This window comes from Malurus melanocephalus, unplaced genomic scaffold, assembly GCF_030028575.1.
Source record: "Malurus melanocephalus ecotype Western Australia unplaced genomic scaffold, MMel_1.1 scaffold_44, whole genome shotgun sequence".
NCBI lineage: Eukaryota > Metazoa > Chordata > Aves > Passeriformes > Maluridae > Malurus > Malurus melanocephalus.
The window spans coordinates 2,031,958-2,055,177 of record NW_026623276.1 but is presented as its reverse complement, the minus strand read 5'-3'; the positions used below and the strand labels follow the sequence as shown (position 1 = coordinate 2,055,177).

At 45.0% G+C, this 23,220-nt stretch overlaps 1 protein-coding gene across 2 annotated transcripts in view; it reads left to right on the top strand.

Annotated features, from left to right (window-relative positions):
• ADCYAP1 (adenylate cyclase activating polypeptide 1) overlaps nucleotides 1-4,717 on the top strand; it is a 6,196-nt gene extending 1,479 nt beyond the window's left edge. For both annotated transcript variants that reach the window (XM_057364913.1, XM_057364912.1), the window contains exons 2-5: nucleotides 37-144; nucleotides 2,019-2,153; nucleotides 2,646-2,741; nucleotides 3,659-4,717. In XM_057364913.1, coding sequence (XP_057220896.1) covers nucleotides 44-144; nucleotides 2,019-2,153; nucleotides 2,646-2,741; nucleotides 3,659-3,845 — 519 coding nt within the window. In that variant the 5' untranslated portion in view covers nucleotides 37-43 and the 3' untranslated portion in view covers nucleotides 3,846-4,717. The remainder of the gene's footprint in view (nucleotides 1-36; nucleotides 145-2,018; nucleotides 2,154-2,645; nucleotides 2,742-3,658) is intronic.
• The last annotated feature ends 18,503 nt before the right edge of the window (nucleotides 4,718-23,220 follow it).

Genomic DNA, 23,220 nt, shown 5'->3' with positions numbered 1-23,220 from the left:
TTTTTTTGACAGCAGTTTCCTTTCCCTCCCGCACAGAGTGGCAATGTGTAGCAAAGCGATCTTAGCACTCCTGGTCTATGGCATAATAATGCACTGCAGCGTCTACTGCTCACCTGCGGCCGGACTTCAGTACCCGGCGCTCAGGTAGGTCCATCCCCCGTCCGGGAGCTCCGTCGGGACCAGCCCAGCCCCCCGCTGCCCTAGCTTAGCTAAGGGCAGCGGAATCTTACCGGGGAGGAAAATAAGAGGGGATGTGGAGGGGAGTCACCCTCCACTTGGGCTGTGTTCCCCCGCCCTCGGCCGCAGCATAGGACCCCCTCCGGCTGCAGCACTGGCATCCCCCTGGTCCGCTCCTCGGGACTCCGGTGCTGTAAATCCGCGGCCTCTTGTCCCCGGGAGTGGGGGACCTGCTCTCCAGCGCGTCGGCGGGAGCGGGCCGAGGTCCCGGCTGCATCTCGACGGGGCACAGCAGCTCCTCCCCCGCCTGCCCCCTGTCCGCGGGGCCCTTGGCCATCCCCGGCCGCCTGCAGCTCACGCAGGGTGAGCGCCGAGCATCGCCTGTCCGGCTGGGGGGACCGGGGACGGGTGCGCCGTTGTCTGCAAGCATGTGGGAGCTGTCACGGTTTTGTAGCGGCATTGGAGMCGGTGGGATTCAGTCTCTTCCCCTGTTTACCTGTCGGTGTGTGAYAGCCCTCCTCAACAGGGAAAGGGGCTGGCACAAGGTTGTTTGGCTTTCTATGTTCGGAGTTGTCTTGCTGGGCTTTGGCGCGGACTGATGCCTGTGCTGTTACTTCCCAGCTGGGAGCCGTGGGCGTTTGAACCCCTCTGTGCTTGGGGCAGGAATGGGGAACAGCCAGAGGCACCAGCCACGAGGGAGTTTCCTCCGCTGGGCTGCGGCTGGGGACGCAGGGCACCTGGTCCGGGACGGCCGATGGCAGCCTGTTCTTACCCTGCTTGCCGCCTGCTGGGGCGACCGGTGTTGCTGGGCTTGGGGGGCGTTTTGGGCTCGGTGTGTCGTCCTGYTCCACCGGCGCTTGGCTCTGTTCCGGGGTGCCCTGTGGGGGTCACTGCCGTGCGGTGGGCAGAGATGGGGGGGCGGGGGGACCGATGCCGGGCGCGAAAGGTTGTCCGAGGTGGATGTCCTTTTTGGGGTTCCGAGGTGTCCTTGCAGTAACCGGGAGCCCGTCGGGGCTGGGCCCCGTCATCTTCCTGGACAGTGCGACTAGGGGGCAGCGGGCTCGGTGGCCTGCGGGGCCATTAGCCAGCAGCGAGCCGGCTTTCTTCATTCAAGCGCCTGAATTAGCAGGAGTGAAACACTTTAGCGGCATCTATTATTAATACCTCCGCTAAAGCTCACAGACAAAAATAGCTGCCTGTAACGTGAAATGACCTACATCGTACTGCAGAGAGGGAGGCAGAGAGAGGGGGCTGGGGGGCTGGGACACATACAAAACTGAGGAGATCTCAGAGGGCAGAGAGGCCGTTCAACGAAAAACAACAGGCGAAGCCCCCCCGTCCGGGCGGGCGCTGCGGGGAGGAGCGGGGCGCTGTCCCCGGCCCCGGCGGCGGGACTGCCGCTCACCGCCCCGTGTGCGCCGCGGAGGCCGCTCGGCTCCCGCCCAGCCCCTGGCACAGAACGCGTGTGTGCGGCAGCCTGGGCGGGCGTGCGCTCCGCTCGGGAGCAAGCCATGGCTGTGGCAGAGAGGGGATGTTTCTCGGGCCGGGGCGTGGGCCGCGGAGGGCGGGGGGAGGGGGAGCATGTTCGGGGGTTTCTTGGAGCGCGTCTGACGGCGGGTGTGTTCCCTCCTCCGCGGTTCTGCCCCGCAGACGAGAGGGCGGGGATGGGGAGCGGGCGGGTGCGGGAAGGGATGGGGGCAGTCGGACGGGGCTCCCGGGGCTCCCGGGTCGGCTCCGCCGAGGGGCAGCCACCGAGGCAGCAGGAARCCGGCAAAGGGGAGTGGAGCGGAGCGCCCCGCGGAGCACGGCTGACTCCTTCTCCTTGCTGCTCTCGTTGCCAGGCTGGAGGATGAAGTCTACGACGAGGACGGGAACACCCTGCAGGACTTCGCCTACGACCACGAGCCTCTCGGCATAGCGAATCCGTCCTCCATGATCGGCGAGATGTACACCTTGTATTACCCACCGGAAAAGAGGTGACTGCAACTCGCGGGGTGTCAGGCGTGAATTTGGAGTAGGGAGAAAAATCGGCTCTGGCAGAACCGATTGGGGGAAAAAATAATAATGATACCTAACAAGCAAACAGCAACAACATAAAAATAAAAATCCCGATCCCAAACAAACGACAATACTGCCCAGGTCCCGGTGCCCAGTGTAAAGCTCAGAAGAAACGGAAAAGCCGCCTTACCTCCAGCAGCGCGGGGGAGGGAGCGGGGGAGCCRCCCGCGCCGGGGAGGGCTAGCGATGCTCCCACAAACGGAGCAGAAATGCCCTGCCGGTGCGGAGCCCTGCGAACGCGGCGGGGAGGGATCTGGGTGGGGACGAGAGGTCCCGGGGGACGCGGGGAGATGCCGCCCTCCACTCTCCGGCGGAGAGGGATGGTCACCTCTACCGCCCGGGCTCCCGCAGCCCTCCGCAGCCAGTTCCCGGGCCTCGCCGCTCACCCGCGGGCKCTCCCTTCTGCCCAGGCACGCCGATGGGATCTTCAACAAAGCCTACAGGAAACTCCTGGGCCAGTTATCCGCCAGAAAATATCTGCACTCCCTGATGGCCAAGCGGGTGGGGTAAGAGTCTCTACTTGTTCTTTTTCGCGGTGGGCGTTGGTGCTGCTGGAGCGGAGAAGCTGGAAGGGCCAAGGCTGGGGAAAACAAAGCTGCCCCGGCCGGGGTCGGGAATATGTTGCACCCGGGATGAGGCTGGTGGAGTCCGGGTCCCCAAGCATCAGCCACCCCTGGCCGCTCCCGGCGCAGCGTGAGGCTGGCTGTCAGCGAGGGCGTTTGGTTGCGTTAATATAGTCGGACACATATATATATGTATGTGTGTATGTATATATACATGTATGTATGTATATGTACACACACGTGCGTGTATGTATCTGTCTATATCTGTATCTATAGCTGTAGCTATATATCTATATATTTATATATCTATATAGCTACCTATCTATAAATCTATATATTTATATCTATATGTCTCTATAAATTTTTATAATCAACCTATTCAAAAACTAAGAGGTTGTGCAGCCCTTACGGTTTGCTGGGGGGAGCAGCTTATGGAGAGCGATGATGGAGGGCTCAGCTGCAGCAGTGGGGGCTCGGTTCAGCCCTGCGCACCCCCAGCCGCCGGGCGGGATTCCCTGGGGCTCCCCGCCGCCGGCGGGGCAGGGGCGAGCCCGGTGCCACCCGCTGCCCTTCGGCAGAAGGTAACACKTTAATGAAGCCCCAGGGAGAGCAGCTTTCCCGGCCGCAATGAATAATTCATAGCGGGGAGATATTGTCTCTCCCGCCGCCGCCACTTGCGCGCCCCGCGTCGGGAGCAGGTTGCGGCGCGGCTTTTGTCTCCCCGCGCATCTTCCGCGCAACGTGTTGCGCCGGGGGCAGCGGCCGGCGCGGGGCTGCGCAGGGCAGGGGGCGGTGCGGAGGGGCGCGGAGAGGGGCGGAGCGGCCCCGCCTGATGCAGCTGTGCTTCTCGGTGCTTGCAGCGGTGCCAGCGGCGGCCTGGGGGACGATGCGGAACCGCTGACCAAGCGGCACATAGACGGCATCTTCACGGACAGCTACAGCCGCTACCGGAAACAAATGGCTGTCAAGAAATACTTAGCAGCCGTCCTGGGGAAAAGGTATAAACAAAGAGTTAAAAACAAAGGACGCCGAGTAGCGTATTTGTAGCGATGTGAGTAACCAGCCACTCCTGTGTATACAAAGTCCTAAGAGAGAGAGAGAGAGAGAGAGAGAGAAAGAGAGAGAGAGAGATAAACCCAACAACAACAAAAAAATCTAAACAAAAACAAAAGTCATTTCCAAACTGACTGAACAATCACCGCTCCTGTGTTATCTAAACATGTATTTATGTATGAAGTAAAGCCATTAAATGAATATTTTGATAATAATATTGTTTTTCTTTTGTACAAAAAGCACTAGAGAAACGCACAGATCTACTTTGTGGACCAATCATTAAGTTATATATAATATATAAATATATATATATAAATACTACTAAGAATAGTAAAGAACAATTCTTCATGAAAAACCTGCACAAGAACCAGAATTCGCCTGAGCTGTTTATGTTTTTATATAAAAGAAATAGAAAAAAAAAGACAATCATTGTTTTGAATATTACTCCTATTTTTGTAACAGAAATTAAAAGGATAGTATTTTTATCCACGACAGGGTCGAAGACATTAATTTTCACCATTTGCTACTGTACATAGAGAAGGATGACCTGCTCCCAGGGGGATTATGAGGAAATTGATTTGGGAGAATTGGTGAAGCAGATTCTTCCCCTGGTGAGTCTTAAGGCAGGCTCCTTTGCCACTAGCCTCTCTGAAGGGGCAGCGTCCCCTTTCTTCTAGATTTCGATTATTTTTTTTCTCTCCTGCTTTCTTTGATTCCAGATGTATCTGTATTAGTGTATCCTCAAACAATGAACTTAGAGGATAACTATCTTGTGAAAACAACAGCTCGATCCAAATTRTGCATCTCTGTTGCCTATTGGAGGGAGAAATAGTTAAAAAACCCMAAACCAAAATAATAATARCAAAAAAAAAWTCAAAATWAAACCAAAAAAAGCCAAACTCAAAACCCCAACCCCAAAATCCCGAACCAGCAGCAAGGGCAGTAAGTACTAAGCCCCGTGCACTGCTCTTCTGGCTGGCTGGGCAGAGTTGCAGAACAAAGCCAAAGCAGAGACAGGACCCGTTTGGAAAGAGTGGGGAAGTGAGCGGGGGCGGCCCCCGGCGCGCCCCGGGGCCGGAGCCGGTACCGGAGCCGGTGCCGCAGGGTCGAGATAAGACGAGGCGATCCCACCTCCGATCCGCTACCCAACTGCCCCGGGCAGCTCGGTACTGGACCTGGATGCAAAGTACAGTGTGTTACTCTCCAGTGCTGTCCATGCTTCTCATCATGTGTAATAATGAGCAGGGTTCTCGCCTTTGCATTTTTCGGTCGGAGTTGCTCTTTTCTTTGATTGCTTTTTCTTGTAGGACCTCCCGCCTCTCATCCTCTCTTCGAACTTTTCCGAGCTCTGTTTAACCCACCTGAGTCACCTTTTTGGGTTATGTTCTTTTTGGAAAAAAAAAAAAAAAAAAAAGATTGTGAACGCTCTCTCACTCCTTTGTTCTGTTTTATGCAAGCTCTTATTGTACAAGTTTAGGAACCCCTGTTGTAGCTACCACTAAAGAATTATGCACTACTACGAAAGTTTTTGTTCCTTGTTTATTGAGTTTGGAGGTAAAATGTATTTTTCTACATTCTGGCTTATTGCTTAGTAAAATTTATTTCATAAAACAAACTTTTGTCATAAAAGAATGTGTAGTGTTCACCTGTGGTCCGGTTTCTAACGAGATAAACCATTTTCACCTCATCTCTCTATGTACGGACTCCTATCTTACCGTCTGCCCGCGGGCTGGTCCCGTCCCCCGCCCGGGCCGGGAGCGAAGGAGGACACGTAGGTACCCGCTTCCTTCCAGCTCACCACACAAACCTTACAGGAGTCTTGCCAAAGACACAAAACGAGCCCCGCATTCAAGACGTCGGAAAGCAACCCCCTAACCCTCCCAAAAAACCCTCGCGGGTAAAAACCTTCCTTCCCCGGCCGGGAGGAGCGGGGCGGGCCGGGCAGAGCCGGTCGGGGCGGGCAGGCGCTGCCGGTCCGGGCTGTCCGGGCTGTCCGCACTGCCGGCACCGCCTGCCCGCTCTGTCCCCCCGGCTCCACCCGCCCGCCCGCGCTGCCGGCCCGCCCGGGGCGCTCCCGGGGCGCAGGGACGCGGTGTGCAGCTTTCGTGCCTTCTCTTCACCTTGTAAATCGCCACGAGTTCACGGATGGCTATTTAGCGGCCCTACGATGCTGCAACACATCGGCTTGCGTTTTAGTCGTCCTTCTGTTCTTTGGCCATGGGCAGAGTGCGCTGTGTTTGTGTCGGCTGTGGTATAATGACATAGGGCTCTCTTGACGTTTTGTTTATGACCTTATCAGTTAGAGTTCAGTGGCTAGTCGCAAGCATTATGAAGTGATCACCTAGGTTATTATCCTTTGTACGATTTCTTTTTTTTCTTTTAGAAACGCCAACAGCCTTACCAAAATTTGAGCAGATTTGAGATACAGTCATAGTAGGTAGATGTTAGTCTTGGAGAACTTATTTTGTGTGCAAATGAATATAAAAAGAACTTAAACAAAGTATTATTACACACATGATATCTATAACTAGGACTTTGATAACTGTTATATAAAGTGTGTAAAGTTTGTATTAATAAATTTTTGTAAACAATGCAATTTCGTCTAATGTTTGGGGGAGASAAATCTAGAACCTAACAGTGAAAGCTGCATTTCATTTAATTTGTTTTTTTTAATCGGTTCATTTTTAAGCAGTGTTCTTCTACATTCTTTCATGTCTGGGATATAATTTTATTAAGTCTCCACATTTTATTACCTCTAACGTTTTTACCCATGGTTACTACTCTGTTCAAGTAAAGAACTGCCAGARTAAAGAGCCTAGCTCCACACACATCAGCTCAAAACACTCTCTAAAATACGTGAACCAAACTGGTGGGCACCTACAGTCCATTCATCCAACAATTCCTATGCTTAGAAACCATTTATTTCAAGCGGAATTGGTGTGTTTGATGAGATCTTCTCCTAATCCGCTTTTAATGAACATTCTGTACGTGATAATGTGCTTCCAAGTGTCACCCGGCTTGGGCAAAAGCAGCATCTTTCTTCGGATTAAAGATGTACTAGCTGTTCTAAAAAAAATTGTACTGCAACATGACAAAGAGTTCCTTAAGTTTTACAGGGTAGTAGGTGGCTGCAGTGAAAAAGCACAGGGTAGTCTGTCAGCACAAAGTGGACATCAGGATACCAGAACTTAAATCTTTACTTTAGGTTAGCAATAGTTACTTRCGTTAATTATTTTTATTGTAGCTCTGAGACTTTACTCAACTATGTTGAAAAGTAGCAGCAATTTAGTTTAAACAAAACTCTATTTCTTCCTAAGATCATACAATTAAAAAACAAAGCATGGTAATTAAATGACAATTTCCTAGCAATACATTTTTCAAACCTCTAAATCCAGGATTTGACACAGGGTGGTCATATCCTCTCTCCAATGAATTCACTTCTAAACTGGTTTCAACAGTATTTTACTGCCTAACTGGAAAACACCTAGAGAACTTAACTGATGGTGTCAATGTTAGGAGTTACTGCAAAGTGATTAAGTGCAGACCACATCAGACAAGAATCCCAACCCACCCCAGCCCCCAAAACACACTTGTGGGGGAGGGAGAGATGCCAGTGATTTCCCAGACTTTCAGCATAACAAAATCCAGCCACTGTTTCCCAAAGATAGCATGGAGCAAACACCTGCTCTTCAGCTTATCCAGTGCTCACACATATAACAACACTGCATTTCCTGCCCCTCAAAACTGAAAATGTGGTTAAGACATCCAAGCTGAATACCTTCTTGGTATTGGTAGCTAGAGGATGAAATTTAGGATTGTTCCACCTAAAAAGTAAGGTCTTCATCAAGCCATGGTACTTGTTGAAGGTATGCAAAAGATGGAAATTCTGCTGTAAATCACGTAGAGATAGTCCTAGCCTTACTCGACTGAAATTCCCCTTAACTAATTCAAACCCAGTTGCATGGAAAAAATCAGCTCTGTTCCCAATGATTTAAAGTGCCATCTGAAATGATACTCTTGGAAAATGTGCAATATTGAGTCTCAYAGTATGAGTTTTTGGGGTGATTGCTGGAGTTCTGTATACTACTATTCGACTAGGAGCAGAAATGGAAAGCCAGCTGAAGAGACAAGAATGACTAGGCAAGACATGGTTTTGGAGCCTTGCATTGAAAAAACCTCCAGACATTTAGTCAAAATGATAAAATCTAGCTAGCTAATAAAGGAGGCTGCTACAGATTCCATCCCTTGGAAATGTGGTGCAACACCATGTCTGTCACAGAGGTACACAGGTTGACAAAACCGAAAAAGCCAATTTGTGTAGAGCCTTRTTGTAAACCCACCTGTAGCCAGTATCTACCTTTCACAAGATTTGCTTATATGGGTGCTGATATCCTCTCCACACTCCTTCAGAACCCTTCAGCCTTCTTCAAAACACTGAGTTTTTCTGTTCTCTSTATATGTTTTCATCTAGAATTAAGGAAAATAGGAAAACAGGAGGAAATTTGATTTTTGGGGTCTTTTTACTTCAAACCTTTGCAGCTTGCTTCTCAGTTATCGGATAAATAATTTAGCCTTTCTTCAGGAAAAACCTTCAGGGAAAGCTCATCCTGAAAAAATGTAAGTACCTTGTACTTAGCCTCAAAATGTGCATGTCCTCTGAACTATGCTCATGGATTTTTAAGACCCAAGTGGACTCTTATGATCATCTACTCTGTTTTAGATAATACAGGGCATAGTGTTTCATGGAGTTCTTCACTCAGCATCTCATTTCTGAGTGAGCTATTCTGTATGGCAGCAGTATTGATTGCAAAGCTAGCAGGGATGGCAAATTTACTGGATAAGTTGTTCCAAATGTGGCAGTTTAGCACTATGTTCTTTGTCTCTGTTTGTCTCATTTTTGAGTCCAAGAGATTTGTAGCCTGCTGAAGAATCTCTAATGCCTGTAGATTTCCCTCTCCACATAGGTAGTCTCAGGCASTGATTTACTCTCCTCTGTGCCCTTTCTTTGAGGTAGTGAAGTTGATCTTTAAGTGCTCTGCATGAGGGGAGGGTTTCCTCAGGTGTCCCTATTTCGGAACCGTTTGTATTTATTAACATCCTTACTAAAGTGTTGAGACTAAAAATGTTTACAATGCCTAGCAGAGACCACCTCGAAGATGTGACAAAAGGAAGTAACATCCTCCCTCTTCTTCAGGTGCTACTCATTGCTAACAAGGGTTGCATTTGCTCTCTTGGCCATTTTGTCGTGCTGTGAGATCACGACCTGTTCATAATCCTCTCCCACAGCTAGCTTCTTTTCCAGATGATTGCTTCACATGCACATAAGCCATGGCCTGGAAGTGACACCATGGGTCTTGGTTCCTATTTTGCACAATTATTTTATATTATGTTAAAGCTTTAATTTTTTTTTTCCTCCAGATATTTTACCTCACTGAGCTATTACTCTGGAAAACCTTCATAATTTTTTCCACACAAAGACCATTCTGTGTCATGTCAGCTGTCTTCTGGCATTCATTTCTGTCACCTTTAGAAAGCAGACCCTTTCCAGCAAYGCTGCTTATGTATTTGTGCATTGGGGTACATGGGCTCAATCCTGCTGCAGTGCAGATCTGTGTAATTATTTCAGATAAGGATTTGACCCAGYTGTAAGTGCAGATCCTGGGGCAGAGCTAGTCAGAATGACTCATAGCAGGTTGCTGGCCAGATCTCCTTTTGCACTTGGGTTAGAGGCAATCCCATACTGGCATAGCTGAGATCCCATTCACTCTAAACCTATGTGAAACATCAGGAAATGCTTTTTGCTAAAACCATGGCTCAGTGACTTCCCTGGAATACAAAGACAAGAAAAGTAGTTCATGATGCATTAATGGTAATGTGGTTGAACTGCTAAGGCAGAATAAGTGTAAAACCTAATTCATCCTTTGAAATAATTAGTTATTTGGCTGCTGATAAGATTTATCCAAATGTAAAAATGGAGTTTAATTTTGAACAAGGATATTTGAACACCAGAAATATGCCAGTTTGCAAGCAGTGTAAACTATGTTCACCATTTATGCAACGATGTTTGTTTTGCAACTTCATTAATGAARTATCTCCAATAGACAGAGGTATTGATCTCTAAAACAGCATAATTCCTTTATGAGGACCACAGCAAGAAGACTTCTTTCTCCTCAGTCACTGACAGGAGTTTCAGACATTCTACTTCAAAAAGAACCATGTAGACATTCATGGTAGTATCAAATAGAGGAGTGAGAAAGAAAAACAACAGTCTCTTCTGGTTTTTCTGTGGTGTTGTCCGGTGTCCCAGTATCAGGATATCCTAGGGTCAGAGAATATACTGAGTTGGAAGAGACCTGTCAGGACCATCCAGTACAACTCCTGATCCTGCACAGGACACTGGGAAAAATCACACCATGTGCTTGAGAGCATTGTCTGAACACTTCTTGAACCCTCCCAGGGCTGGTGCTGTGACTACTTCCCTGAAGAAYCTGTTCCAGTCCCTGACCACTCTAGGTAAAGAACAGCTTTTTGATATCCAATCTAAATCTCCCCTGACTCAGCTTCATTCAATTTCCTTTTGTCCTGAAACTGGACAGAGAGAAGAGATCAATACCTGCCCCTCCACATCCCCTTGTGAGCATGTTGAAGACAGTGATGAGGTCTCCCCTCAGTCTCCTCCTTTCCAGGTTGGACTAGCAAAATGACCTCAGACACCCCTTTTATGGCTTTTCCTCCAAATCCTTCACCATCCTTGTGGTCCTCCTTTGGATGGCCTCTAAAACTTAATTTWATTTTTAACTCTTGGTGCCCAAAATTGCACACAGCACAAGAGGTGAGGCTGCCCCAGTGCAGAGCAGAGAGGGACRTTCCCCTYCCTTGCCTGGTGAGGTTGTGCCTGATGCCCTCTGGACATGGTTGGCCCTCCTGGCTGTCAGGGCACTGCTGACTCATGTTCAACTTGTCCCTCTGTCATGGATGAGGATCCCCAGGTCCCTTTCCACAGTGCTGCTTTCCAGCCTCTCATTCCCCATCTGTACACAAAAGCAGGGTTGTCCCATGCCAGGTGCAGAATCTGGGCCCTTTCYCTTGTTAAACTTCACATGGCCAGGGACCGCCCATCTCTCTGATTTGTTGATGTCTCTCTGCAGGGTCTCCCTGCCTTCGAGGGAGTCAGCAGCTCCTCTCAGTTTAGTATCATTGGCAAACTTACTCAGTATTCCTTCTAGTCCTGTATTTCAAGTAACTTATGAGATGTTGAAGGTCATCAGTCTGGTGTCACCCCCTTCACTGTAACCCTTTGTGCCCAACCTGTGAGCCAATTACTCACCCATCATGTAACAYGGTTATCCASCTCTGTGCTGGACATTTTGTACAGGAAGATCCTGTGAGACAATACAAAAAGCTTTCCTGAGGTCCGAAAAAATTATATCTACTGGCTTTCCTAGATCAGCTCAGTGGGTTGTTCTGTTGTAGAAGGAAGTCACACTTGACAAGCAGGACTTTCCCCTCATGAAGTTGTGCTGGCTGTGACTGTGCTTTGTCCTCCAGGTATGTTGTTCCATACCTTCCAGAATAACCTTTTCCATGATTTTRCTAGCACTGAAGTGAGACTGACAGGYCTGTAGTTTCTGGGGTTATCCTTCTTGCTCTTGAAAATTGTGACAATCATCTATAAGGGGTTATGAGGAACTCCATTTGATGGAGGTACAATTTGATGGGAAAAGAGGCACCATAATAAACACCTCTCAGCTGACATCCCTAAAATTAGAACGTGAACAGGAGAAAGGAGAAAGACAATGAGAATTAACAGTTTTACAAGAAAGGGAATTTCCATTGCCACCTTCTGCAGACATCCATGTAGGTCCCTGTTTTTCTCATTTGTTGGACCAGCCCCTTGGGAGTGGAGGACCTGYTTATTTCAGGTGCGTGTTGAATAATAGAGATACTTAACAAAGATTAAAATGTTTTTCCCCTCTCTGTTACACATTTCTGGAAGTCTTGTGCTTCGTTGTCTGACTCTTTGCTCATATCAGAAAGATTGGTCAACGTCATATCATGTCCATGTTAGCAGGATTAATATGCTTCTCTAATAGTATATATCCATTCTGATTTGCATATTTATAGATGGAGAGGGCAGACTGAGGAAATAGTTGCCCGGGCTAAAGGGTTTACTATTCAAGATTTGACAACAGATCTAAATATATATTCACTTTGGACAGATTAGATTAGACTCAGCCTATGGATGGTCTCTGTTTTGACATTTATCTCCATGGTGAGAAGAATGGTTACTTTTGAGTGGTAGAGTTATGAATAAATGACTGCTTTTCCCCCAGGAGTGAAGATTAGTGTCACAAGAAATCAGCCATCATGTATGTTATATGCCGAATGTGTACTCTCTCAGCTCTCRCTGCTCGGATGGGATTGAAACTTTCCTGACAGTTTGAGAGAATGAGGAGTGCTTGGGCATTGTAGCAATCAGGCTGCTCTGAAAGTGGTTAAACTTCTAATCAGCTGTGAGCTCTTATGTCACCAGCAAAATAACAATATATGTAAATGAAACTGCAAAAATAGTGCAAGGAAGTCTTTCCCTCCCTTGCTAAGTATAAATATATACATATGTGCACATATATATATGTATATATATATATAGACATCTTTCTTAAGCAGACAAGAATGAGAACAGATTAAAGTTCCGATATTTATGTATTGGCCATAGCTAAACTTAGGCACAACATCTAATTTACACTGACGTCTTTCTTTAACAAGTTTTGTAAGAGGAATGATTTAAGTTCAAGGAAGTGCACTGAGTCATCTGCACGGTGGGCCAGTGGCTGAGCTAAGTTTAGAATCAAGGGGAAGTTTGGATCTTCTGGCTTCAAGTTTTTCCCTTTACATCTCTGCTTTTCTCATTCTCAGTGCTTAAAAAGAAAAAAAAAAAGAAGAAAAGAAACTTTCTTCCCAATTTCTATTCTTTTCTTACTTGTTTTTTTTCATGCATCCTTGTTTCTCTAATCCTCTATAGTAAACAAGAGAATTTAAGTTAATGAGCTGAGTTTTTAAACTCAGGTTAGCTGATGACTTTGCAAAGAGTACCTTAAGTCATCTCTGTTTCAGGAGTGCTAAGATTAAAAAGCATAAATGCTGTCTTCACGAGCTCCCCTCCACTCTTGCGGCACCTCTCCCCAGCACARCTCAACTGATATTACAAGGCACAACTCATCTCTTATACAAATCAAATGGTTAATCTGATTTTGTACAACTTATGTAGATTTTATCTATTTCTTTTCCTGGGCCAATGAATACTCAMAAATTAAGAATGACTGGCCCGACTCTTTAAGGCTGTGCATGCTCAATAATTTCTGGTGTCTCTGGTTGATTTGGTGCCTTGCTGTGTTTGGCATCAAAAAAGAGCCATGACACAGCTAAGAGGTGATTAAGCCCAAGACTTTGTGTAGCATGCTGTATGCAGGCAGGTGGAACATTTATACTGAAGGGAAGCAGTTTTCTGATTGTGTTTCACTTGCTATAATAAAATGTAGTCACGTTTTGTACCAGTTTCATTTTATTTGTTATACTTCAATGAGAGCTTTATTATACCTCTGTTTATGTTTTTTTTAAAAGCTTAGTCATTATTTAATCTTATAAATAGAGAGTCAACTTCATGCCTGATAGTTGTTGCGCCTCATGCTGCTAGGCCCTAACACAGCAGGAGGTACCATGGGATGGGGACATAAACCCAATTAAATAATGTGGTCATTTTAAGAGTCCTAGCAGGGCAACCCCACACTGCTGTTACTTGCCAGCAGAGCTGGTCATCCTGAAAAAATAAAAATATTGGCATCTATTGAATCTATTGAAATCTATTAATTATCAGTTATTAGTAGGCAACAATATTGCAATTGCATTCAGCTTTATTTTACTAATAATGACAGTGTTAATATAATGGGGCCAAAAGACGAAGGAAATTGCCACTCAACCTGAGTGAGCTTCATCACAATCTGACCGTGTCTCATTAAAAAGACTTTGTTAGCATGTGCAGTCTTTTCATATTCCAGATCAGTGGTTCCTGAAGGGTGGGCTTCAGAGTCAGAAAATCACAATACTGCCTTGTAACTTSACAGTGAGCAGCTTTCACTCTGTTGAGATAAATGCCACCTTTTATTAGCTGCAGTTACTGTTCACTTTTCTCCACACTCCTTATATCGCTGCTTTGACCCAGTCTGAGTCATTCCCTGCATGGGAAACGCTTCTTCCTGTGGGCATACATTATGACTGGGGTTGTGTACTGATAAAAGHGGGATAATGCGTCCTCTGACTCCTCAATGAAAGGCTTCTGCCTGGAATTAGGAGGCACACACAGTGAAGACAAAAGCCAGCAGCAGTTTGTTAGATTTTCCTGCTACAGGTAGACAATAGGTGGAAAAGCAGTGTGGAAAAGCAGTTTTTAAATGGCAATGAACACCTTGCCTGTGCACCTGCACGGGGRTGGGCAGGCACAAGCTGGGAGTGTGGGGGTGTCCAAGGGCTCTGCTGCATCCGTGGGCAGAGGCCTTGGGAAGGCATCAAAGGGGAAGAGATTTGTTCCTTCGCCGTTGAATTTTGAGAAATAAGAACTGACTTCTTTCCTGCTCAGCTCCAGAAGCAAGACCATAAGAGCTTCCATATGGACCAGGCCAAAGGCTAGCCCAGCAGCCTGTTTCTGATGGTCATCAACAGTTTAAGGAGTGTCTTCAAATCTGGGCATGCAGAAGGACCAACTTTGCCAAAATGAGCATCTGGCCATCAGTAAATTAAGTACTTGCTACTTATAAGCTGCCTTTATATGAGTGTTTAACAGACCAGGCAGACATCCATTGATTTAGTGGCTGCCTTTAAAGTCCATTTTTATTTTTAACTTAATTTTAGCAATGAATATCCCATTTTAATTATGTACTATACATTCTCGTGTTTTGATAAATTTGATTGTTGCATGCCTAACCACCCCCTGAAGACACCTCTGAGTATCTATAGTCAAAATATCATTACTKGTATATTCCAAGACAGGGTACATGTTGGCTATTCGAGATTATGGAAAAATCACAGCTCATTAAAATACACAAATCTTACCTGAATTATTATTCTCTGTCCATTCTTCCGCCTTGTTTACAACTTAGGGATTAAAAAAATTCTTTCTATGATTTTCAAGCTATTTATAAACTTTGTGTTCATACCCAGTATAGCTTTTTATGTCTCAGGGGCGTTCTGATTTCTGTTTCTCTAACAATGCCTTTGGAAGGAGTGCCATGAGAAAGCACTGTTTGATAGCTTTGTTGCCCTTTCCATATAGYTCCAATGCCTGAGTTTGAAACCTAGGGGGGAATTTCTGCAACCAAATCACAAGTAAACCATCAGTGCTTCTGAGTACTTTTGTACTACAAAGCCACACATTTGAGCACCAGCTCTGGCTGCTTCCACATCTTGCCCGACTTGCAGTGATTACAGTGWAACATTAAAGAAATCACATATTTTTTCCCCAGTCTGAGACTTTTAGCAGCTTGGTCAAAACCTGAAATTGTTTTTGCTTTGAAATATTCTCTTTTTCAGATATATACACACACCTAACTGTACAGAGATGTAGTGTAGGCAAAAAGAGATACCCCTAAAACACCTGTCAAGATTCACAATACCCAAAGAATGACTTAGTTCTTTGAATCTTACAGTGAGCTGCTGCTGGCGCTTGCTGCATTTCATGGCTGAAACCCTTTCAAGTACAGAATTCCCTCTGGCTTTCAATGACTTTCTTCATGCAGAGAAATCAGCCCAGACTTATTGCAGTAGGAGTAGGAAAGGGGCAGGAAACGCTGCTGCCTTTCTCTGACCACTTGGAATTAAGATTCTCTGCATCACAGTGAAAGACATAAGCCAGCAGGAGTTTGTTGGAGTCTGGTTGCCTTAATCAGAAAAAAAAAAAAAACTGGTGAACTGAAGATGTCCAGATGGGTTTATAAAGACAAAAATAACAGACTGTGCTTCCCCCCCCATGGCAACAAATAATTCCATTTTGGTGATGCTGCCACCAGGGCAGGTTGCACAGCAAAGAGTTTCACATGGTCATGAGCAAAGGCAAGTGGGATTCCATGAATTCACCAGGATGTCTGCGTGTAGCTCAAAAAGGGAAACTGCTGCAGAATGAGAAGATACCTATGGAAAAGAGGACTCGACTCAACCAGCAAAGTTGATGGACACCAGCACACAGACAACAAGRTCAGGGAAAACTTCAGGTAATGGTTTAGATTGGCAAGGAGCTGAAATTAGCACTGGGGTCCTTTGTGATAGCAATGTACACATATCAAATTGTGCTGTGTTGATAGATCCATCACTTTGGTGAGTAACTTRCACCAATCACATGGGAAAAGCCAAGCTGACCACAGAGTAGAYGTCATTCTATAGTGAGTGTTTCATCTTGAGTGGAATTCATATCAGATAAATCAAGTGATGTATACACCAAAGTTACATTGGGTGCTGGGGTTTTGCTATGTTTCCAAGCCAGCAGAAAGTCATCAGGTTGTTTTTCAATGAGAGTTTTCTAAAGAGTTTTAGCAGAGAGTGAGTTATGAGTTCCAGTTCTGCTAGAAGTAATTGTGGTAATGACTGTGAGCTCCTAAGCAGACACCTTTCCCCAGTGCCCACAGTTACTCGTATGCCTCCATCAGCAGCAGAGCAGCCAGGCTCTCCATTTTCCTCAGTCTGCATGTGGAACAGTCTGTGAAAGAAGTCTCTCTTCCCACCTGAAATAAAGCTTTTCAACAAGCCTTTTCACAAACCCTCATTTTTTTGCACAGCTTTACGTTCGTGGTCAGCAGAAGAGAGGAGGGAACTCAGTGGGACTTCCCTCTCGTGCTGCTGCCTGGAGGGGTCTGGAAGCCTCTTGCAAATGCAACAATGAGCACTTGCAGACAGGGCTTTAATGTGGGCATTTGTGTAGAATGATATCGGACACAAATGCTGTTCTCTTTAATGAAGTCTCGCCAGGGAAACTGGGAAATGGTCTTGGTGGATCAGTTCTGCAGGAGTGGCCCTGGCCAAAGGTGTAGAGAGAGGGTGGGTGACCCTTTGGAAAGCCATGCTCTGCTCAGCCAGAAAGATGAGTAACCCAGCTGAGCCTTACAATTCGGGTTATGCTCTGTATAAAGTTAATGGAGGAGCTCACTTGTATTGGTTATTCTAACTCTGAATAGACTGTGCAGATCCTATTTCAAATCTTAAGTTTTTTTGGCTGAAATGTTTAAACGACACAGGTTTGAACATTAAATTTGCCACTACTTATCATCTCAAAACTTGACTCCCTAACCAACAGCACTGAATATCTTTGCATCTTTAGGAGGATAAAGATATGGAAAAGATGTATTAGGCTTCTCTTCTACCACATTGTATTCCTTCACTTTGCCCCCTCGATTTTGGGTTTTCAATACACAGGAAGACTCTCTATTTTGGACTATAGTTGGCATTAAAAGAGTGCATCAGGCTACTACTGTTAACAAGCAGCTTGTCTCTTTGATCTGAGGTAAAGCAGGGACTGGCTGCTCCTGGATCATTGCGCTTGTCACCATAAATTTTCTTTGTAGGTTGGTGGTAGATGTGCCCTAGGGTTTGACATTGAGAACTGGAGACATCAGGAGGAAGAGATGGCCTGGTGCCCGAGGGAGCACTGTGTTCATGTACCTCCCACCCAGCTGTACAGATGTTTGAAGTTCACTGGTGTTTCTCCTTGTCCTGGCAACACATATCAGWTTTCTGTGGGCAGACATTTTCTGTGGGCAGGCATCCACCCGATTGCCTAAAGTTCTGACATGAACAAATGTTGGGCAGGATCCATAAACCATATGTTTCCTCACCTCCTTGCTGTTTGGGGTGTTGTCTGTTAGGTGTGTCYGTGAGGGATGTCACCCCTGCAGGGTACAGAATCAGGCAGAAGCCAGTGATTAAACTGTGAGCTGCAGAAATGGAGGTCACATCCTGCTCTCCCCCATGGCATCTTTGGCCACTTGTTTTCTCATGACAGTCAGAGTGATCTTTCATAACCTGCTGTCTTCGAAAGAGCAGAAAGTTGCTTTGGCTGTTGTTGAACTGCAATTTAACTTTTCTCCCATTCTTCTTTCAAAGAATGTTCATTACTATATAAAGCCATATTACTCTCTGCTTCTCTGCTGTAAAGAAGATGTGAGTTGGAGGAGTGTCTTCAGTAACCAGAGGATTTGGGAAAAGGTAGGATTTTTTCTTTTTAATTTCCCATTTTTCCTTGCTGAGGCCCGCTATGAAAAGGTAAAAGAAATTGTTACTGCTGTACTTTAATTCCCCAGAAATGCTTTCTGTAACTTATAACTATTTCAGAATGTCACTTTGTTTGTTTTTTTTTTTTAACTTGTTGTAATAAGCAATTTCAATTCCCATATGTCTACGTTACTCTGGTCCTTGTTCTTATGCAGTGCAATATATTGCAAGGAAGATTCAGTGAATTATCAACTTAATTTTTCAAGGTTCATCTTTCGAAACATGAACTTCTTTTATATCTACACARTATCATAATATGTTTTTACTATCTCTGAACACTGCAGATTTAACCTTCTTCTCTCTTAACAAGCCAGAAATGTTTATATTTTCTGTTTTTAACATTTAATTTTTTGTCTATTTTAGAAATATTTCAACAGGCAAAAATATACTTAAACATTTAATTGTCCACTGGAGCCACTAGATATTATAAGGAATATCTGTCACTGCTCAAGAATGAAGGCTTATACTTCCTTATTTTCTAAATACACCAAGCAGCAGTTTCTATGTGATTAATACACATGCATATGAACATAGCTATTTATCCCTGTGTGAACTTAATGTATAATTCTCATAAGATTAAATATAATTTTGTTTCAATAAAGAAATAAATCTGCAAGCACTTCAGATTTTATCAATATTTGTTATTTTCCCATGCAAAACAGGAGGAAAACCAGCAATTTTTCTGCATGGCTTTGATTTCCAGAATTTATGTCCATCTACAGTGGAAATGCATGTTATTACACATTCAGAAAAAAAGACAGTGAAGAATCTCATAACTTTGAGATTTTTCAGGGAACATCAGTTCTGCAGTTCTTTCAAATATAACTCTTGATCTAGAGCTTTGTGTTGCATCTTGGCTACATGAACTTAGTTATTGCTATGTAATAAATAAAATATTCTTTAGAAGGAGTATAAATGTAAATTAGAGGCATTTTGTGGCTTTTTTGCACAGCTGGAGAAGTGTAAAGTGTTATTCATTTGAATAAGAGTGGGCATGTCATGGTACTCTAGAGAAAGAGAAGCCCATGAAGTTGCTGCTTGTCCTTCGTATGTGCAAACCCACTGGTCTGGACATGTCTGGCTCTGGCAYTGGYACTCACRTGTTCACTCAKGTGCCCACACATCTCCCAGGCACACCTCTGGAARCATGGAATCAGTCATGGCCAGCACTGCCAAAACACTGCAGCATTACATGGTAGAGCCACGTTACCTGTATAAGACATGATAGTTAACAAGTGATTTTGGGGCACCTCAGTTGCTCAGAAATGTTAAACTGTAGGAAGTGCAGTAATTTTAATTCCAGGAACATGCTTACAAAATCAGAATATTTTATCCCGATGTATTATTTTTACTATTTATTTATTACTTGTATTGCCATAGCAACTAGGAGCTCAGCCACAGTCAAAACCCCCATTCTGCAGGAGCCGCACAAGCAGGAAAAACAGAYGAGGAGCTCACATTCGCATTAATAAGGTGTTCTTAATTTTAAAAGGTCTCTGAGGTCACGTATGCAGCTGCAGACAATAGATGTAGAACAAGCTCCAATATAAAGGATAAATAAAACCACAATCAGGCTCYCAGTGATAACTTGGCTCTCTGCTGAAACTCCTCAGAGAAATGCTGGCATTAACAGCAGACCCTGAACCATGCCCTTAAGGAAATAAATTGAGGCTCTATCAAGCCAARAAGGAAGGGCCAGCTCAGGACCTCATGCTGCAGCTTCTCCACATTTACTGTRTGGATGGTTAGTGGGAACATCTCTGCTGATCCATCTGAGCAAAATCTCCATGTGAGGAAAGCTATGCAAAACTCTTTGGTACAGATTTCAGGCTTTAATGAACCTGGCACCTGGAAATATTCCTTTCCTCATTATCTTGCCACTGATCTGAGGGAACTTTCCTCTTTCTTAAGAAGAAAAGTTGTCAACCCTTCATAAGAAACTATCATCCTACGAATCCCAATGGGGACACTACTGAAAGGACCATGATTACACAAAACAATGACCTTCTTAAATTCCACTGCATTTCAGAGCATATCGATTCCTGGCATGGTATTGAGCTGTGTAATATGAATGCTATTTTACATTCCAGAAATGCTAGCCCTGTTAATGCCTTGAAATCTTCCTTTAATCTTTTGTGCCCTATAAAGACTCTCATTAACTCCTTCCCTCCTCTCAGTATCTATTTATTTTGGTTTCCTGTTTATTTTTCTCTCTCTTGTACTTGACCCTTTTTCTGCAACATGTTGCCAACGTAAATTGCTGCCTGAAAGAAGACCCGATTTATTTTGATGCAGGGAGTTTGCGTGATGCATGTAGTTTTGGATTATTTTAAAAGAAAAATAACACAAATATGTATGTGCTAATTAAACACACCATACTAATGATATGGCAGCGTGTGGCCCTCATAACTCTGGCAGCCATAAGAAGAGTCCTGAGGGAGGCATATTTCTTCAGACCAAATTGCTGTGAGGATCTTTGTAGGGAGGCTCTCCATTTTATTTCTGAAGGCACAATGCTGGTGGGGGAAGTGTTCTTGTCTAAAGCTGACAGCCCACTCCGGCCCTTTTCCTCTCTGTATTAAACTGCTGATAAATCTTCCTGGTCAAAGCAGAAGAGAGAACTAAAAACACTGTGTTTCAAACCAGCAAGACTTTAGGAAGCAGGAGTGCGTGTGATATTGCTGCAGAAGGGGGATTTGGCTGGTGTGAAGTCCCGCTGTTTGCAGGCAGCCTCGCTTATCGCTCGGCAGAAATGCGGAGGGAGGGTCTGGGTCTCTCGTCCACCCCACGGGAACCCTGGAGCCTGGAGCTGGGCTTTGTTCACGGGCACAGCTGGCCACAGCTGCAGGCTGCACCCCGGGTTTTGGGAGCTGTCCACAGGGTGAACCTTTGGAAAATGGAAAGGGGCCTAAGCTTTCTGTGAAGGCATAGTCAGGGAGATTTTTCCGTTTTCTTCTTTTTAACAAGTATAAATTCGTAAGCATCTTGATTTGATTTTMTGATTGGATGTAGGCCTTACTGTAGCAGAGTGGCTTGAAAAGCATGGCCCTTTGGGTACCATAAGGACATTCCTAGTTTTTGTCTATTCTCTCATATGATAAAATTATAAATACCAGGAAGAAAGAAATTTAATTAAAACCGTTTCCATCACYACTGAAGCAGGACAAACCTTTGAGGTTTTCTCAGTCCCTATTTGGACAAAATGCCTGTTTTTGAGTATGAGGCTTTTAAAGCCAAATGCCTAGACAATATTGCTATTAATGGTCAAATGAATGGGAAACCAATTCAGAATGGATGTTAGAAAATTTTCAAGGTCAAATGACAGTATTTAGCTCTCATAATTTTTTGTATCTGCACGCATCTACAGATTAAGTAGCTTAAGTCTCAAGTGCCATTTTTTGTTGGTATAAAAGATTAATGTTCAGATGAAGGAAAGATGCTTTCAAAAGTGGGCCCTAAAGTTTCCCCAGAAGTGCAGCAGAGATTGAAGCCCAGGCAGGTGAACAGCACTGAGCTGAGAAAGGAGGGATGAATGAATGGAGAGTCTGCATGCACAGCACAGTTTGGCTCTAATRGGCTGGGATGTAAAGAGCCTTTTCCTTTCAGCTGCCTCATGCATGGTGGCTGCCTTTTGTGAACACTTTCAGGACAGTTCGAAAGAAAGACTAGAGGCTCAATACTAACTCCTTTGGAGAGTATTTTTTGCAAGACCTTGTCTGTTGTAGGCATTGACTCACCTCTGACTCTGAATAAAATTCTGCTAGCTGAACAGAGATGATGCGTTCAAATATTTGGAGATTGTTTGGCACAGTTTGTCAAAGAACTCTGCATTTGAGCTCTCTCCTGCCAACACACCTTTGACTTTCAGTCATATCCATAGCTAGCTTTTCAGGGATTCTTCTGGCGGGTATTTTATGACTGGGCACAGAATAAGGCTCACAAAGTCAGAGGCCCAGTGGCTTTTTGTCTCTGGCTCCTGAGCTCAGTCTTCACCATTCACGACTGCCTTCTGAGGGGCTGATTCAGAAGGGTTGCTTCTTCCTGCTTTATCCTGCATGAATTAAACTTTCTCTTGCTCCCCAGGCTACAGATGAGTAAATTCCCTTCCTTACCAGCAAAAACAGGATAAGTGGCTCTGCTGGCACATGGGTACATTCCGCTGGCTTCATACAAAGGATGTTAATTCACCTCTCCTCTGCTTTTGGCCCCGAATGCCTGGCCCTGCCAAGTGTGCTGTGGGAACGTGTGTTACGTGTTACTGTCACTTTTAGTACATGAGAGATGATAAAATACTGTGGAGACAAGCTGTGAAGAATGAAGACAAGAAGCTGATGTTTGGTGTGAATGAAGAGGGGGAAGGCTGTGAAAAGAGAAATCACATGCTCAGAGCAAAAGGCTAGGAAAGTTTTTTTCACTGTAATATTATGAATGGAAATAGGTAGCAATGTTATATTTGACAAATTTGTAGATTATGTTAGTGGAGATGGGAGATGGTGAGAGCCTGGAGGAGTATTTTATGTTATGAATGAGAATACAAGCATATAATTTATAACCGCAAAGKAAAAAGGGGGAGTAAGAACCAATTGGAATTCAGCTAAAGGCTGTGCCATGGCCATGGACCTGAGGAGCTGGAGAAGAGGCAAGACAGTGGTATTTCCATAGTGACAGAAAAAGGGAAACATGTCAGAGGGAAAGATGAAGCGCCCTACTCTGACTGTACTCCTGTTAAGCAGATGGCTGAAACATGGAGCAAGTACTTTATTTATTTATTTATTTGGCAGATGAGATTATCTRGAATTTGATTATTTGCATAATTATCTGTAAATGAATTATCTGGAGACAACATGAAAAGAAACAGAGACAGAGCCCAGGTGTAGAAGCCTTCTGTGGAAAACTGGAGGGAAAATGAGAAAAATCCTTTGAAATGTACACTGAAGTGTGGTGAGAGGGGAAAGAGGACAATCAAGACACAGATGAGTCAAAGTCCACGGAGAGCAACTTTATAAGAAGAAGAGTCTGTCAGACAAATTGGAGAGGGTGACAAGGGGTGTCAGTTCTG